This window comes from Sinohyriopsis cumingii, chromosome 8 (genome assembly GCF_028554795.1).
Source record: "Sinohyriopsis cumingii isolate HCF-2022 chromosome 8, ASM2855479v2, whole genome shotgun sequence".
NCBI classification, from domain to species: Eukaryota; Metazoa; Mollusca; class Bivalvia; order Unionida; family Unionidae; genus Sinohyriopsis; species Sinohyriopsis cumingii.
The window spans coordinates 122,751,464-122,771,613 of NC_142968.1; the positions used below are offsets into that span (position 1 = coordinate 122,751,464).

Here is a 20,150-nt window from a genome sequence, read left to right on the forward strand (position 1 = left end):
ATAATAAAAAAGTATATTTGCAATCCTATCAGTGGACTGTTATAACGATAAAGTGAGTGGTTACATTAAGAAAACTTCTCCTTCTAAAAAACAGATGTGCTTGCATGTTGGCTGTGTCGGTTTGGTTGAGAAAAAAAAGAGTTTAGTTCATTCATATACTGACTTTAATTTTTCATTGTGTTTATGAACAGTTATGGTAAAGTTTCATTGGCAACAAAGAAATTGGGATGAACATTTGATTTGAAAGACATTTGCATTTGCTCATGTACAAGGTACAGGGATTGTTTCAGACAAGTTTAGAATTCATTTCAAATGCCATTTTATAGTGAACTTTCAGAAAGTAAAAACAAAAATCTTGATTAAAGGAGACCAGAAACCAATGGAAATATAGAATAATAATAAAAGTGCTATAGCAGAAAACCTTATTCTGAAGTAGCATCTGCGACTGTAGTGCCAATATTTAAATATTGGCCTATCTTCTAGGAGCTGAATTTCCGTGACCTCGTATGCAAAATTTCCGTGCCCATTTGGTTACTTTCGGGATGTGACGTCATAGTAGCGACTCCAGCAGCCCAAGTGGGAGTTGCCAGAGTAAAAGACAATGCCGTTTTGCGTTGCTTACGGAAAAGTTGGCGCTGTTCCAGACATAACTTTGGACATTTTAAATTCTGGGAAAAGTGTTAAACATGTGAGTTACGAAAATAGGCAGACGGCCGAGTAAGTGACCACAAAAGCAACAATCATTTCACGGAACTTTTATCTACACCAGCAGTGTTAAAAACAAATCTGATAGCCCGACACCCTGGGCCCCTTTGGTTTTAGTTCCAGCTCATACTGTATTCAAAGTGAGGTGCCCATCAGGCTTGTCGAAACAAAAATTGTTTGCCTGAGGAAATTTTGGTCGCGCTGGTGAAATGAGTAAATGTATTTTCACGATGTTGACATACATGCCTTAACACTGCAAATCTATCCTAGGTGAAATTTAGATCTGATTTTAATCAAATGGAAGCTTTGCAAAAAATAAGATTCTAAACCTGTCATGTTTTGAGAAAACACAATTTGTAGTAATCTTAAAAAAATTAAAAATTAAAAAAAAAAATTTGTATACCTGTTACATGTAGTATGTATAAATGGTAATCTGTAATGATTGGAACTGATATAAAACTATCCCATGGGCAGTTTAAATAGCAGTGATTAAAAGAACATAGGTCAGAGTTTCACATTAACTGGCTGACAATAGAAATGGTGGGGGGAGACTATTGACCCAACCCCCTTGCCCCAATGTGCGAGCGCCCATGGGACGTGCCTTTTCTCCCTGTGATATGCCTTATTATTCCCCCAGGACAAGCCCCTTTTGCATATTCTGGTCAGCTCTGGCTAAATTGCAAAATAGCTAAAGTTTTGATTTAAGTACGCAAACAATAAAGCCAGTGTGACTAATGAACAGTTAATCCTTATCCTTGAATTGATCTTGTGAAAAGGACTGCCCTTCAGACATACTTCAAGGAAACCATGTTCGACAGTGTGTGTATGTAAGCACCAGCAATTGATTGCCAAATAAACGATGCCTAATTTGTTGTTACTTACGATGCCATGGACTTCATTTTAACAGTTCAAATCTGCAGTCATAAGTTACCGTACATGTGGCAACTATTTTCTCCCCGTTTTATGCTCCACCTTATTTCCTTAGGTTTAAGTCTTAATGCATGTAACACTGTTTGCTGAATAAAATATTTATTCTGAATTAGTTCTTTACGGGCACATATACTGCATGGTATATTTTGTTTTATTCCTTGTTTTAATTTAATCATGGTAATTAAACTTTACATATATGGTAGAGGAATGTCAGGTGTTAACTGGCCGCGTTTCTTTGGCGGATATGGAGATGCGATTTTGTTTGCAGAGAAAATTTCACAGCATTCACAGTGATCATTCATTTAAGCTAATTGGTGACAATTTTATTCTTTTAATTTTTTAAACTATAATACTGTTGTAGTTGTTTAAAAACATCTGAAATTTACTTGAATAATGTTTAATCTTCAGGTTCTATTTACTGAAGGAAAAAAAACTGTTGTGTGATATTAATTATTTCGTCCAGTGACGGATTTAGACGTGTGTGCTTGTGATTTTAATTTTTAATGTAGCTTTACAAAATTTCAGTCATATCACTACGATGTCTGCAGTGTGGCATTTTAGACTGTGGATTGCATGCGTTGTATCTGTTTATAAATGGTTTGTGGTTGTTGTTTTTTTCTTCTGACAAATAAAAATTAACAGACATAATGTAATAATCGGGTCTTCGCTGCGAAAAATTGAGATATATTACAAGATCGGGAGGTAGATGAGAAAATGCCAAAAAAATCGGGAGGTTTTTCTCCCGGCTTGAGAGTTGGCAGGTATAAACTGTCTGGGCTTGTGGAATTTCAGTCAGGTCTTGAGTTTTTATTTAAGTCACCAGCCCAGGGCCTGTGCCAAAAAAATTGCTTTTAGCACTGACCAGTACAGTACATAAACTATTATATCAGACAGCAGATTCAAGTTTTGAATGTGCAACCCAAACGTGGTCTCCTCCTGTCTGCCTCGCTCGCCATGTTTATGTTTGTATTCGAGGACTGGCTAGTATTGCGTCATGGGACCACATGATCTGTCGTCTCATCAAAACTCGGAAAACTCTACAATTTACGGAATCGTGGTATCTTCCACGCAATATAATCACTACCCGCTTATGATATTTAATTAATAAACATTACAGTTGAATTAAAATCTGTAGAGAATTACATACGTAAAAGGAAAAGTTTGATTTCTGGTCTCCTTTAAGGGTAGTTGATTTAGCATTTGTACTAACTTGCAATTACAATATTGCAGTCTAGTTACTGAGTTAAAATTCATTACAATGATTGGCTTCTTTTGTTCTCTGTTTAAGTCATATTGCCAAAATACACTGAATATGAATATGATAGTTATTATACATGCACCAAATGTGTTTATAATATAGATTGAATTCTAGCTTGACCCCTGAATAACACTTTCTAATATTTCTTTATCAGACTTTATGCCCACAGTCAATGACACTTAATAATATTTTCTGATTAGACTTTATACCTACAGTCAATGACACTTAATAATATTTCTGACCAGACTTTACACCAGCAATCAATGACACTTAATAATATTTTCTGATTAGACTTTATACCTGCAGTCAGTGACACTTAATAATGTTTCTGACGAGACTTTACACCAGCAATCAATGATACTTTATAATATTTCTGACCAGACTTTACACCAGCAATCAGTGATGCTTTATAAAATATTTCTGACCAGACTTTACACCAGCAATCAATGATACTTTATAATATTTCTGACCAGACTTTATACCTACAGTCAATGACACTTTATAATATTTCTGACCAGACTTTACACCAGCAATCAATGATACTTTATAATATTTCCGACCAGACTTTATACCTGCATTTATAGCAGGAAGATGCATCATATATAATAAGCAATTAAAATTGTGGGGAGTTACATTGATGAATCAGTTTGTTGTAAGGTCAGTTGAGATTATAGTATAACCTTTAATCTATCATGCATCATGTGTAATATGCAATGAAAGGCATAGAAATTTGAAATAATTGTTTTAAGGCCAAGTGAGATTGTACTGTGGCCTTAAATCCATTATGTATTGTGCATCATTCATGCATCAACAGTTGCTATTTAAAACTTCTTAAAATCTTCTGGACCAGTTTATACTAAGTTTGTCAGCATTCTGGGATGAAGGCCTTTCATTTTTTATACAATTCAGGCCATTCTGCCAACCAGAAGGATTACCATTAATTAAATAGAAGAACCTTCAAGCATATTGTTTTCCAAAACTACTGAAGACAATTTGGTCAAGTTTTACGAAAATCATTCAGGGATAAAAAGCTTTAAATTCTGTGTGTGTGTGTGTGATTTGGATTTTTAACGTAGCCTTAACAATTTTTCAGTCTGCAGTGTGGCAGTTTATAGTGATGTCTAACATTGGGGCATCATGCCGCAGACATGTAGCAGGATGTCCCGCCCAGTCACATTATCCTGACACCAGGCCAACCAGTCCTAACACTAACCTCTTAATGCTGAGCACCTAGCAAGGCAGCTGTTAGTACATTTTTTGTAAGTCTTTGGTATGACTTGGCCAGAGATCGAACCCACGACATCCCGCATCCAAGGCAGATTTAAATTTTGTAATAATGATGATAATTCTTTATCAAGTATGACATATGGCCACCATTATTAAAAATAGGCGAACTAATAAGTCATACTTCAACAGTTACTCTTACCAAGTTCAACCAAATTTGGCCTTGAGCATGAATGCCTTTCCAGTTTATGCAAATAATGTCAATCTGCAGTCAAATGTGCCTAGTGTTACTGAAAATGGCAAAACCTTTATAAAACTTCTCCAGAAGCACTGAATAGAATTTGATCAAAAGCATCCTGGCATGAAGACCTTTCAGATTTATACGAATACCATTAGATATTGGCCACTACTGCAGAAAATTGAAAAACTCCTCACAAAAACTGCTCAAAAGAAATTAACTAAATCTGACAGAATGCTACCTGGTGTAGGGGCTTTCAAGTTTGTACAATTCATTTGGATCTTTAATTAAATATGAATGACATTACTAAAATTAAAAGAATATTAAATGACTTTTCCGAAACTGTTAGCAGAATTTGACAGAAACCAATCTGGTATGAGTGGCTTCTAGATTTATACCAATGATGCAAATTCACCATCAGAGATAGTGTTACACCTTGAGTTTGGCTTTCCTGCAATTGTTGGCACAATGTTTCCTAAATATTACCACTGTGTCCCTTAGGTGAGCCCTTTTTACCAATACTTGTGATGCAGATTGTTACTTATCTCTTTGAAATTCATGTTGTGCTCTAACTGGGATGACACATTATCCCTAGCTCACTAGATCCTATGTGTGTCACTTTATCATGGCTGTCATTGCTACTAGTGGAAAATCCTCTAAATGACTTTTCATAATTAAGTTGACAGAATTATTTGTCCAAGTTCTATAACAGCATTTTGTTGCAGAGTGCTTTTAATTTTATACTAATGATGCCAATCTGTTATCAAAATATGATTGCTGTTATTAAACATTTACATCTTTTAATAATTTTTCTCAATAACTGCTTAACAAATTTTGACCAACATTGTCACAGATCATCTTGGCAAAGGGGCCTTTAAGTATTCAAATACAGATAAGATATAAAAACTAAGGAAACCTTGAATCACTTGTTTTGATGTATTTGCAATTAAAAGCCTTGTGAGAAATTCTACAGAAAGCATCTTACTGACATATCTTGGCCAACTGATGTTGCATTTGGCTGTTAATCAACTGGTTAGAGGAAACTTTGAACTTGTTGGGAATTCAAGAATTTTTATTGAAGACACTCATCTGGCCATTGCAGTGTTATGTCCCCTGCAGATACCATTTCATTAGTGCCAGAATAGCAGTGTCTTTCTGTTCAGTTGACTTGCTATAGAGGGCTGACATAATTAGATTTATTATATTGTCCAAAAAAATAATTTTATTTTAGTAGATTAGGTCATCTTAAAACTACCAATCTTTTATGTCTTGGACCTTTTTAACATGATCCTCATCTTGTTGAGGTGATACTACAAGGTAGTATAACATGAAATATGCCTTTAATTTGCACATCATAAACCATATCATATATGTAGTTAAGATAGAAGTTGAAAACATATGGTATTTTTGTACTTCTGATCACATATGTCTAATATTAACTTTGAAAAGAAAATATCTTCTATGAATTACAATGAAAGAAAATGGAATGTGAGGTTGTTTTATTTTTCTCTCTTTCAGAGTAAAGGAGGTATTCTTGCCAAGGCCTGTGAATACATTACAGAATTACGCAATGCTAATGCAAGAATGGCAGAAACTTTAAAAGAAACAGAAAGACTGTCAGTTGATGTTGAATTGTTACGACAGCAGTGTGAAGAATTGAAAAATGAAAACAGTTTATTAAGATCGACACTTCAGCAGCATGGAATAGTTCCTCCAGATTTATCCGGAGGAGCATCCTAGCTGGGTCATATATTCTCATTTGTGTTTTATCTGCATATACTTCAACACGTGTACACTTGAAATCTATAGTCAGTGATAACGTACATCCACATTGGAGATGGTTGTAATTAGCTCAGTTATTGAGTTCTTGTGTAGAACAGATTTCTTTATCAGTTATAAAAATGGATTACATAAGGTATAATAAGTTATATAGAATCTTAAAAGTGTCCCGGTTGTAAAGTTCAGCTTTTAATGGAAAAAGAATTAATTACCATGTTTTGGAGGGAGAGACAGTTGTTTTAACTTTGTTGCAATTTGCACAACTGTTAATAAGTAGTGCATGTAATTCATGGACATATACAGGACAGAGGTAGATCATCAGATGGCACAGGATAGAGGTCTGATCAGAGAGTCCGGGAGAGACGGAGATTCATCAAATGTACGGGATAGACAGAGGTCATCAGATGTACAGGGTTGACAAAGATCATCAAATGATTTTAATTCCATGGCATTCTTAGTTGCATACATTTAAGTTTATTTTTTACTTTGCTTCTGTTGGCTGCAAAATGCTTTTGGTTGGCAAGTTTTTAAATTCATATGTCCCATTACCCAGGGCAAGTTTATTTTCACATGGGCAAACAGATATCCAGATGCAGATAACACATACGACAATATTTAATCTGTTACTAAAATTCTGTTCATATGTGATGGAACACTGTTTGATAATATGGTTGAGTCTATTTTCATAATTAAGTGATTCATATTATAGACAGAATGTAACAAGAAAATCTTTCTCATGTTTACAGGTTATTTGAGCACTCTGTAGTAGCCTCATTGGTCTGTGTGCTTTATACACTAGCATGATAAAATTATGCATAGAACATGGTTAGAAGGGAAGAAAGCTGACCTAATATTTTAGCAAGTCCATGTGTTGTTTGCATAAATATTTATATTTGCATAGAACCTGTATGTGTCATCATGCCATCAGATCGTAGCATACTTGTAGCTATAATATATATGTCTAGGCTGAGAAAGTGAGCATTTAAATCGGCATGTAAAGATTTGAAGTTTATAAATGCAGAGGCATTATGTACCGAGTTCTTAATAGAACACAGACTACCTTTAGCGGTTGAAGACTACATTAGTCCTTTGTTCAAATGGATGTTTCCTGATTCCAAAATTGCAGAAAATATGCATGTGCAAGAACAAAATCATCCAATATTGTTAGGTGTTTAGCAGAAGATACTTCACTTAAAATTGCAGAAGCCATGAAAATTGGGCCGGTTAGTATTGAAACATACAGGAGTAGTGATTAAGATGACAAATTGTACCCAGTCTGTGTAAGAGACTTTGACAACAAAAAGGGCAAAGTCAGAGTGCTCTTTTTTCATTACCAGAATTAACAGTAGATTTCGCTGGAGAAAATAATTTTTTATTTGCTTGATAATGCTTTGAATGAATATAAATTGGCAGAACTGTATGGGATTTTCAGCTGATGCTGCATCAGTGATGACTGAAATTCATAAAAGAGTTGCATTCTGTATTTTGAAAAATATCTCCATCATTGTACATATCAGATTGTCTGTGTCATATGATGCACAATGCTGCAGGAAAGCTGCTGATAAATTAGAAGAGAACTCCTGAAGTATCAAGTTGACACTCTTACCTGACGATGTACTTCATGCGGACATAGTCGATTTTTTTTCATCTTATTTGCCAGTTAAAAGACTCAGTAACTGGAAGATTTAAATTTCCTCTTCTTTGTCAAATCTATGCAGTAAAGACCAAATTAGTCCTGCAAAAAAAAAAATGCAATGAAAATGAGCTACTTGAATCATTGGGGCACTAGAGCTTGTGGTATGAGCATTTTCAAAGATACATTAATAAGAGGAATGTGAAATATAATATTGCATCACTGGTAAACATTAAAGTTGATACTTTGAGAATAAGTGTTATAAGAACAATTTACAAGTAGTCTCGCATCATTATGGCTGTCTTTCCATTGTAGGGTCTTAAATAGAAAAAATTACACAAATATAATTTTTATTTGAAATTTATGAAATATTTTGATGATATCAACTACACATACTACATTCAGTAAGTTGCATAATGATATATTATTTCAATTAGTTTTGTAACTGTCATAGCTATATTTAGCCACTGGCCTGTGGCCTGTCTGTATTGAGGAGGACCAGTTAATATTGGCAGCCACGCTCTTTTGGGGCAGTTGATGTCGTGCAAGTCCAGTTAATTTCCATATGAGCTGTTTTGCTGGATAGTGTCAAAAATATATTAAGTTGTCCCTGTATCATGTTAAATGAACACGAGAATTTTGTTCATCACACAGTCTAAAGACATTTCTATTACTCTAACATGTTGCAGAGTGTTTTTACACAGTATGGCAAATGCTTTTTAATTTGGAAGGCATGCTGTCTACACTCTGTTACTTATAAAACTTGTTTTTCCAATAATAGGGCACTTTTGATTATGGATATGTTTTACCGTTTGCCTTTTGAGATGCCAGTCAGGATATGTTAAGAGGTGTAAGTCATTCTACTACTGAGAGGAACGATATAGTATGGCATAGTAGCATTTCAAACAACACATTATCATTTAATGGAAATGGTCATTAATGGTAATTGCTTAAACAATGTTTTCAAAATATCTTGACATTTTTTAATCAATTCTCTGTTAAGAGATTAAGAGGAGGAAAGACTTGAACATTAATAATAGGAGTTCATGTATTTAGAGTAGAATTTTTTTTACCCCAAAACCTGGTTGTCTACTGGGCAACCATGCTGAAAAATGTAGCTGCCCAGCAGAAACATCTGGTTGCCAGATGATAAGACTTATTAAATTTGAATTTAATTTCTCAGGTATTCAAAATTTAGTTTTGGTGTTCTTGCAAAGTACGTGAAAATGAGTGCCAATAGTCATTAATGTAAATATTCAATTTCATTGATTTCACATTATGACAAGCATACTTATTTTATCAAAGTCCTGTTGGGTATTGACTTTGAGTCACTTGGTTGCTCAGTATTAATTTTAAGTTATCCCAGGCTACTGCTACCTGTTAGAGGGATATTGGTGTTTGCTAATGATAATAAGAAAGGAACATGATTATCAGTATCTTGGCAAATGTACATCGTTTAGATCCTTTTAAGTGTAGTGTTACATGAACCCTCCAAGTCATCTGTATTCGTAAGTCATGATATTAATAAAGGTGGATGCTTTCTGTGACAAATTTAATAACATAATTGATGAAAATAATCCACATGAAGGTGTGCTGATGTATTTAATGTTCCTCTATCCCAAAGACTAATAGCTGTAAATTATTTATGCACAGTTAGGCAGGTCAAGACTTATTGGAAGTGGATATACTAAGTTAAATTATTTTCTGTGAATCACACACAAAATTGGCTGCATGCGTGTTTTAAAGTGGTCATGTCCTTCTGTTTATATGTCATTTGTGTTTCAAAATAGTCCCTGTTCAGCAAAGTCATTTTTGTGATGTAGAAACCTGCCATCCCCTCCCCCTTTCCAAAGTTGATTAAAAGTTTTTTAATAGAAAAATAATCCTGAACAGCTGTTGAAGATTCATTGACTCAAATTTTCATGGACAATTTTTAACAGAAAAAGCTGCTATTTCTGTACACAAAAACTATGTTTACTTTTAACTGCAAGATTGTGTTGTTTGTGAATACTTTCTTTCCTGGATAATGTACATAAAACCTGTCCATGGAAGTATCAGAAATAGGTCTTTTTATTTTTGCCATATTCACAATCAAATATTTTTGTCCTCAAGTTATGCAAGTTTTTTTTCCACTCAAGATATAGAGTTATGAAGTATGCTAGAACAGTGTAGTATATTTTTCTCTCCCAGTTTACTAAAAGCAGGGCTTCAAATTTAAATTTATAGTCAATAACTGTCCTTTGGTTTTATGCCTTCTCTGCTAAAATTGATTTTGGTTGGGCAGATTTAAAGTTGGAGGATGTTTTGTATGGTAGTAATGATGCAGCAGTTTCTACACTTGTCGAGCCACATATTTTTCTTTACTGTTAAAGCATATGTACAGTAATTCTATATGTATTGTTGAAAATATCAATCATTCTTGTATCATATAAGATGTTATTCTCAGATGTATATATTGCACCTGTATTTCAAGTCCAGTTTAGGTCTTGAAAACAATGAATTATTAAATATGAAAATAACAATAATAACTTTGTTGGATTTCTTAATTTATCTTGCTGTTTTTGCACTGGATATTCATTTTTGTCCCATGTGAAATAAGATGCATGGGGATACGATGCATTCATTTGTTCATCTGTTCATTCATTTGTTAAAATGCTTCTTTGTTAATTTGTTTGTTTTGTCCTCTATGATACACCCTATTTCACATAGAGTCATACAAATTTGGTATGTGAACACAGCTTAAGGAAAGTAACTCTTACGTGCTAAAACATGGGCAGAGTGACCTAATGTTTACTTTTCAGTTGTGAAAATTTGTAATGTAAATTCGTCTCAAGAAGATTAACTCCTGTATCAAGACAGGGTAATTAAAATGGCAGTATTTGGGATTTTATGATAAGTTTTCATTGCATTGCTGATGCCAGCAGGGTAATTAAAATGGCAATATTTGGGATTTTATGAGAAGTTTTCATTGCATTGCTGATGCCAGCAGAAATGCAGATCTTATCAGTAGTAGAGAGGATTGTAATTATGAAACCAAATCCCATTCACAGTGCAACCCTATAAGTACCTGTGCAATCATTTCTTTGTCCAAGTCTCAAAGCCTGCTTCATCTTGGTGCAGATTCTGGACAGGCAAAGGTTTTACCTTTTTGTCTTGGATGTAGTACTACGTTTGTTTACAGAAATCTTAGAACCCATAGATTCAGGTTGCAGGGTGATCAAAATTGCTAATGTTTGGGACTTTACAAGTTTCAGTGCAGTGCTGATCCTAGCCATTGAGCAGCCATGACAAATAGTAGAGAGAATGGTGCTTAGTAACTAAATCTTTTTTTATATTTTCGTTAACAAAGGAAATTGTAGAAATTGGTTAAAAGAACTTGAAAAGAGACATTATGTACTATATAGAGCTGATTTTATGACCCAAAATAAGTGATCCACTGCTGGAAAGCAAACAGATTTGTTAAAATAATGTGTTATTACTCCGAGCAATTTAGATCCTTAATTGACAAATCCAGAAATGGCACAGTTACTTAGCTGCCAGGTATCAACTGATTTCATTTAGTGTGAACTTTTGAAAAGTCTTATAAAATCAGCGTTATTTTTTTTTAAATGATGGATGTACAGACTAATGTTATTTTATCATTGGAGAAATATGTTATTCAGAATTGGTTCTAATAGTTTTTGGTTTCTTTCTTTTGTGAATAAATTTTTAAGGAAACATAATGTATAATTTTTCTGTAATATACTCTGCTTGGAATGTTTCTGTTACACAGTTGTCCTGCAAGAGCCATTTGAAATCCAGAATCGCTAATATGTGTAAAGATTTAACCTGGTGTCTCTCCTGCATCAGGATAATGCTCCTAACTTGAGGTTTATTTTGGCCAATGACAGATGATGTTAAATTTGAAAGGTAGTTTTTGATTGTAGAAAACTCGAACACGGTCTGTTTTTGGGCATAGCCAATTGAGCATCAAAATTTTTAGTCAGAGCACAAGAATGTTATTAAAACCTTGTGTTGCAGACTGTTCTCTAGCCTAAACCTCTCAAGCACAAAAGTTAAAGAAAAACTAAATTAGATGTGATCCTCGGAGTGTCTCTAGATCATTGAGATTCAGCATTCATGTTCTTTCTAGACTTCGGACTTTCCATTGCTTAATTTTAAACTCTATTCAAGAATTTCAGTAACTCGGCTTTTGTAATTCATTTGAAATGAGCAGCATATGTTGTGGTGGATACATTTGGTGGAAAAGAAGCAAGAATAACTACTGGCCCACAGGAAGCCACTGGCAAGCTTTCTTAAATAAATACTGACATTAATGGAGCAAGACTTGAACTTGCAGAGGCGAGATGTGTTAGTGGACCACTCCAGTGGTCTATTGGTTAGAGTGTCTGCCTTGGATGCTAGTGGTCAGGGGTTTGAATCCTGAGTCATACAAAAGACTTTTAAAAAGGGTACTAGCAGCTGCCTCACTTGGCACTCAGCATTAAGAGGTTAGTGTTAGGACTGGTAGGCCTAGTTTCAGGATAATATCACTGAGTGGGACATTATGCTACTTGTCTGATGTGATGCCCCAGTGCTAGACATCAGTATAAACTGCTACACTGCTGACAGTTTTTTAAAGCCACATTCAAAATCTGAAAAACACATACAGATCAGCGAGTTATCTGTAAAGGCAAGTGCTTTAGACTACTTGGTAATCCAGAAACCAGCAAACAGCATAGACCCTTAATTTGCATTATCACAAATCATAAATGCAATATCTCATGAATAGCATAATATATGGTAACATCCATGATGTCTTCTTTTTATGGTGTTAATTACCCAATGATGTTGAACCTGTGATTTTCAGTATCAGTGATGCCACAGCCAGATGTTTGGGAAACTTGGTGGAAAATATCTTGGCCAGTCATAAAAAAAAGTATCAAACTAGGAAAACCTATCACATATTTAAAAGCAGACTTAGAAGTTGTTATTGCGTTTAAAGTGCTTGCTAAATCTTTCATCATTAAATGTTGGAAATGTTTTGATGGTGGTAGGTGTACTTCTGATGAAGATGTGCAAAAAGGTATACCAAGGACTCTGAAAGACATGAGGCCATGGAAACAAACGTAAGGATTGACCAGCTACTGTTCATTAGTTAATGTAGACTTTTGACAGTGGACTTTTGATAATTCATAGGGCAGTACAGAGCAAATTCTTAAGGAGATGGAGATTAGATGTGTTTGTACTTGATGGGTATCCGTGAGTGGTAGCACTGTAACAGTGTGAGATAGATTGGGCCAATCATAGTTCCTCTTTCCTACACCCCTTCTTTATTTCCCAGGATTTTTTCCCAACTGTAACTTGTGTGGGTCAGATAGGGTTGTTTCCAATATCAAACTTGCATCATGGCAGTGTAGTAAGCTTGCAGGCATGTCATTATACACATGCAACTGTTTTATGTACTGCAGATCAATACAGCTGCCATGAGCTTGCTGGCAGATATATTATTATTATTATTATTATTATTATTATTATAACTGCCTCTAGTATACTGTCTTGTGTATAAGACAGTTAAGAAATGGCATATTCTGTATGTCTAACCTTTTCAAAGAGGAACCTGATATTTCCTGACTAGTGCTAGAAATGAAGTATTCTTTTGTACCAATCATTTTCAAAGAATTTTTTGTCTTGTACAAGAGATTGTTGATGTGAAATTTACTGTAACTTTTGTTGATGAAAGTGCTGATTAATAATCTGAGACAGAATTACCATACGAAGAAGTAAGCTATGATTTATGCATTGAACTACGTATGTGTTGATAAAACGAGATACGTACACTATAAAAATAATAGGCAGTGTTATGGTAATTACAGATGGATTCATTTATATACATCAATAAATAGGGAGGCATGCATCACTTGGTTTTTCACCAGCGTTGTTAACTTTATAACTTCATTTCATTTACATGCTTAGTTCTTGGTGGCTTAAAAACCAACAACGATTATCCACTGACTCTGGAAGCGCCTTCAGTGCCCCGCTAGTGGATGTCGCTATTCCAGTGTTTATTCTTGGATTATTTTGGGCGTTTTCACTGAATGAACCAAGCTTGTCCTGAACATGAACAGCAAGCTCAACTATTTTGTACATGTACGAAATCAGCAGTTGTATCTGCGGTTCGTAATGAATGTGCTGAGAGTCCCTGGGTGCTCCGGTTTCGTGAGCGCGCATGCTTGGCATCTTACGTACAGATGAATACATACCCGAGGACAGCGCAACAAGAGAGTAGGAGAGAATTCTTTAAGCTGTTGAATAATGCTATGTTCGGGAAAACCATGAGAATCTTCGATAACTAACCAGCATCGAAGGTAGGGATAGTCATCAAGGTTGATTACCGACCCAGCCTTCGAATCACTTGTATATGTGTTCTATTATAACAAGGTCAACCTGAGGTAAGACAACCTCAACATACTGTAAATGACACTGGCTCTTTGCTTATGCACCTTACCACCAACGAGATCTACGCGGACATGGGTGAGATGGTACCTGTAACCGAGTTTGACACCAGCGAATATCTGAAGGACCAACGTCAACAAAAATGTCCAAGCGAAATTCAAAGACAAATGCGCGGGCGAGCCTATCGATGAAAACGTCAGGCTGCGTGCGAAGATGTAATCAATTATAGTGAACCGCAGAATGGTCTCATACGGAAAAAAAATTGAAAAAGGCTGTAAGAGTGCTAAGGGTTGTCGTATAAAATGATCCCTGGCAAAACATGTATTAGGAGTGTCTACTCGATCGACGTGAATTCATACACGCTGAAAATCTTATCTACTTGCCGAAACGTCGCATGGTCGTGTATCGCTGCACCAAGGCGAGTTTGCGCTAGATACCAAGTGATGAATTATATACCAAGTGATGGGTTTTCCTTAACGGGATAATTACATAGGCATCGGGCACTCGCAATTGTGTCCAGCGGAAATTACTTGTAATTCCTCACGCAAGAATGCCCAACTCGGTGGACTCGCCGCTTTTTTGTCTGTGAGAACCGAAGTTTCCTACACTAGATGACAGCACGTTGGTTGCCTCCAGAATATCAGTTCAGTCCTAGATCATAAACATAACGACAGACCATACGTTGTCTGCCTGCCAGACAGCTCTAAAGTGGCATAGATACCGAGCCAGATTGTCCACGACCAAGTTCAACGCAGGTGACTGTGAAACCTCTTTATAATTCGAGGCGGTGCCTTTTGTGACAGCCGTCTGCCGGATCTCTTCAAATGGATCGTACGTGTGCTTTCATTATTTAACGCTGTTATGACCGACCAAAGCTGCATAACCAGCTCGAGAGACCGATTATAATTTATTTATACGTTTACTGATGACCAAATAATCGTTCGCGAGTGTGCTTTTGAATCGTTCTACAATGGCTTGATCATGATGTATGCTTGCATGATGTATACAATGAACTAGATCATGCTGTTTCGTTAACAACTCAGCGACTGATCCAAGAATTTTTTTATATATCTGGATCCACCTCTACAGCCTGCGACCATCTTAACGGAAAGCGTGCGTTGATACATTTGAATGTGTCTGCCACACTTGTTGAATCTTTCGACATCAATGACTCGGCAACATCTTTGACGGTTAACACGCATTTGTATGTGCGTCCGCGTATCAGAACATGTGGGAGAAACAAAGATCTGCCTGGTGAACTTCGTTGAGCATTTTCCCATCAAACCATAAACGGCAACTTTTTCTTGGCGTTTATAGGTAAATTTGGCACAAGGCTTGTTTGGTCAGCCATTCTCTAGCAACCAAGTGGATAACTTTAATTGCGCTCGACAAATTTTCAACGGCTGCTTATCAGTGTCGAAGGTGAGGCAAAATGCAAAAAAGCGGTGGAATATTTCCATTTCACCGAATTTATGATCAGTAATAGTTGTAATAATAATTAAATGCAAAATAAAGTTTAAGTAATTGTGATACAAATAATATAATTTTAATTATCTCTAGTACAATTCATGTAACGAATTTACTTGTTTGTACGTGATAGGACGAAAGGGCGAATCGTTTCGAACTTAAAATATAGCATAGTAAATACAGGAGTGAGATTATGATTGAGAGAAGCCAGAGTATACATTGCGTACTTTCGGTGTATGTATCATATACTTATGTCTTTTCAAGTTAATAAAGAGTTACAATGGATGGAAGTAAACCGCAGAACGGATGGTGAAAGTCGCCGTCATCATTTTTAAGTCACTTAATTAGTTTTTTTTTTTAAATTGACAGCACATCCTTTATTGTTCTCCTTTTGATCGCACTTTTTTTTATTCAAGCTGGAAAGGAATAAAAAGAATATCGTGCACATTAAAGAAACGGTACCTCCAGGATTTTTTAAAATATATATTCATGCCACTTGCTCTCTCTCTCTCTCTCTCTCTCATATATATATATATATATATATATATATATATATATATATATATATATATATATATATATATAGAGGCCGGGACATATGTTCCTACACCGTATCAGGCGAGTTCTTTCTCCAACTCTGAACCCAACACTGGTTTTGAATTTATGGCATAGCCTCATTTTACTTACACATTCTTTTACATTTTTTATGTATTCTTTTACATTTGTCGTTTTATGGAAGATACTGTACAACCATATGAAAAATCTCTGTGTACGTAACCGGGGCTATGCCTAGATGTATACTGTGCAGTTGTGTCATCGGCCTGTCTGCATTGCAGATATTGATTTACTCTTTAGCTTAATTCTTTTTGAAATGTTTCATGGAACAAAAGAAAGGATTTAAACTGCGGTTACTGGCAAGTGGAGTCTTCCTTAGTTCTCAAATGGAATGCAAGTTTTGGATCAGTAATTGACCCCTTTTATTACACTACTTACTGAATAGACACTCTATTTCAACGTAAATTTCAGGGCAGACTAACAGTAATTAAATGCATTCACATTTTTACAGCAAGCTCATTCACTGACAATACCTTCAAACTCTATTTTTGTTTTCATTTAGTACAAGCAATTATTGATGTATTGAAATGAACGCGATTATTTAAACATATATTTTAAGAAATTGAAAATTCAGTCTCTTTCTAACATGTGGACTAGATTTTCAATATTCATTTGGATATATTTTAAGAAGAAAATTCTTCACAATTGTTTTGTTTTTTTTTCTCTCTTTTTCTTCTACATGAACACGCGCAGGAATTTAAAATGTGAACAAACATATAGTTACCTCTGTTTGCCACAGTGATGACAAAGTCTCAACAACATTGTAACTATATAATTCTTCTAAATTTTTTGTCACAGTCACTACTGCTGTTCTCTGTGCTGTGTCTACCTTTATGTTGCAAATGTTTGTCAGTTTTATCCTCAGATTTATTAAACAGATTAAATTCCTCAGTAATATTATTAGAAAAAATTGAATGTCTCTCCACTTAAACTCCTTAAAAGTATAATTCCGAAGACCATAATTTTGAAACTCAGAAGCTGAAATGGATTTTTGGATTGTTTGGTACTTTTAGATGATCTACCTTGTGGAATGTCTCTTGGGAATTAAACACGAAGTGAAAGTTCTCCGAACGCGGGGGCAATTCTAATGACTGTCTGGATTCTTAACATGACTCTGTCTTTTTTTACTTTGGATATTTTCAATTTATAATACAAGTTTTCTCTCTCTCTCTTCCAGAGGCAAAAGCGGCCATTTTCGCCCAACATGGCTGAGTATGTTAAAATTACAAATTATATATTTTAAATAATTTAAAATGCATAGCAAGAAATCATTCCTGATATTTTAAAAGTGGATTCTCATTGAATATTTTAAGTGGCTGAGTGTACGATAAGGAAATTTTAGTTATGAGATAAGGAATCACAAATTCAACATTTGTGTAGAGCGCCAAATCATCCATGTTAAATTAAATGGGTATGTTATAAATGTGTGGATCTCCCCCCCCTCCTCCTGATAAATAAATTGATCGATGCAATGTTGATCTTTAATTCTATTCCATAGTACTAACCGTATTTTATTGATCCCTAATGGTACTCGAATCATGTAAATTATTTACATTGTTGAGTATATCTATATTTTTGTAATCTTGGTACATGGTTATGTCTATATTATGTGTAATTTCTGTTCTTGACTGAAAATTGTAATGATCATCTATACTAAGGATATTAGATAGTTAAATTTTATAAAGTTCTATTTTAAGATATTAAGAGCGCAGAATGCGTAGGCCCGATAAAGAGTTGTTGACGTAGGTGTTTACAATAATTAATAATAATAATAATAATAAACCTGTCGACAACTTTGGGGTAATTGGTTGATGAGATCAGGTGGATTCTGCGAAGAATTAAGTTATTTTCCATTGGATGGGTTAGGTCAGGTGGGTTCTTTTACAAAATGTCATCTTGCGAGTAGTAGCGAGATGCCTTTTCATCCCTTAATGTAAGTTGGTAGAGCTGGACAATTTGGTCAGTCTTTTTTCTTATGACAACACCAGTCTTCGGAAGTATTTAACGTTGTGTTTAGATATGATCTGAGAGGAAAATTTGTTTATTATTCGTTGGAATTACAAAGTGCTCATTGGACTATAGTATCTTTCTGGGACTACAGTAGCTTGTACCAATGCTAGTTAATTGTTCATATAGAATAGTTTCGAGAACACTCATAGGTTTTGAAAACTTTTCACGAACTTCCTGGACTAGGAACTGCAATATAACTGGACACTGAATCCTTGTTACTACTATGAAAAGGCCACTGGTACTATACTCAATTGAAAAGGGACAATATGTACAAAAGAGGGGCACAGGACTAGGGGAGGGGGATCGGACAAGTAATTTGTCACTAGATTAATATGTTGGGAAATTCTCGGGTTTAACGGCGCACGAAACTCGCTTCGAACGACCTCGAAATATAATGAACTGTCGCAGCCGACATGACTTCAATGAATTTATGACAAAAAAATCGTTAAAAATATAGTAAAGCTGCAGGACGCTCCAAAACTGTTATTGCACCAGGAACTAACAGACGAAAACCTGGACAAAAGAAACAAAAGATGATGTATGATCTGTGACAATCACTGCTAAAAGATCCAAATCTAAACCTTAAAATACATTTCACTAGAGATATATGTCGGCAAATACTTATTTATTTTGATACTCTTTACTTACTTTCTGTGTATGTGATACAATTCGCCATTATTCATACCTGTCGAATCGTTTCCGAGTGACATCAATAGAAGAATTGTCAGAAATAGGTAAAAAGTAAATAATTTATAAACAAATCACTTAAAGTTTATTATGATATGCAGGTGACACAGGTGGCATTTGCAAAATAATTGTTACGGTTGCATTCGCGAATAGGAATCTATTAAGAAATGCTTGCTACAGCTTACAGCAATCTAATAATAATAATAATAATAATAATCATAAACAACTATCTTTAACGAGGATAACACATTTGGTCATGGCTGACCCATCTGCCATGTGGTCCTTAGTTTTTGTAATCGGCTATGTTAAAAAAAATGTATTAAATACAAAATAAGAAAAAAAAAACAAATACACAAAATAAAAATAGAAGACCATGCACATAACCAGGTACCGTCGCACACTCATTCGTACATATTTAACATGAATGACTATGTGCGACTATACTGGGAAACATACAAATATGAACAATATTCAATACACAGGTACATACATTTCAGCATAAGTCTTACTATATATATATATATATATATATATATATATATATATATATATATATATATATATATATATATATATATATATATCGAATAAGATTTGGATATATCAATTATGGATATGATTATAAAGTTTTCTATTCAGAGCTTTTAATATGTCATTCCAGCTGGTCTAGAAAGAATTTCTTTAATGATATTTTAAAAGAAGCAAGGGAAGTTGAATTACGTATCCTCATTGGTAATGAATTCCATACAGTAGGTGCTGATACAGTATGTGAGCTTTTGTAATGATTGGTTTTCGACTAAGGAATCTGGAGATCGTTGTTAGCCGTCGATTGGAAATTACGCTCAGTATTCGATGATCTTAGTTCAGTTACGTTAGAGATATAATCTGGAGAAAGGCCGTTTAAAGACTTGTATGTCATGATTCCTTTAAAATAAAGAAAACGTTTTTGTATAGGTAGCCATTGCAGACGTGGAAAAAAAACATTTGAGGGAGTCATAACAGGAAGTTTCAGTATTATTCGGGCTGCCCTTTTCTGGAGTCTATCAATTCTGGACAGATTATAATTTGATGTGTTTCCCCATATGGTACAGCCGTAATCGATCAGTGGTAGTATATAACCCGAAAAATAAATTTCAAGTGATTGTGGAGGTAGAAATTTCGAAAGCAAT

At 34.9% G+C, this 20,150-nt stretch overlaps 1 protein-coding gene across 2 annotated transcripts in view; it reads left to right on the forward strand.

The window, feature by feature from the left end:
• LOC149794552 (upstream stimulatory factor 2-like) overlaps positions 1-11,489 on the forward strand; it is a 48,724-nt gene extending 37,235 nt beyond the window's left edge. For both annotated transcript variants that reach the window (XM_089968822.1, XM_089968823.1), the window contains exon 8: positions 5,874-11,489. In XM_089968822.1, coding sequence (XP_089824948.1) covers positions 5,874-6,095 — 222 coding nt within the window. In that variant the 3' untranslated portion in view covers positions 6,096-11,489. The remainder of the gene's footprint in view (positions 1-5,873) is intronic.
• Positions 11,490-20,150: the final 8,661 nt, after the last annotated feature.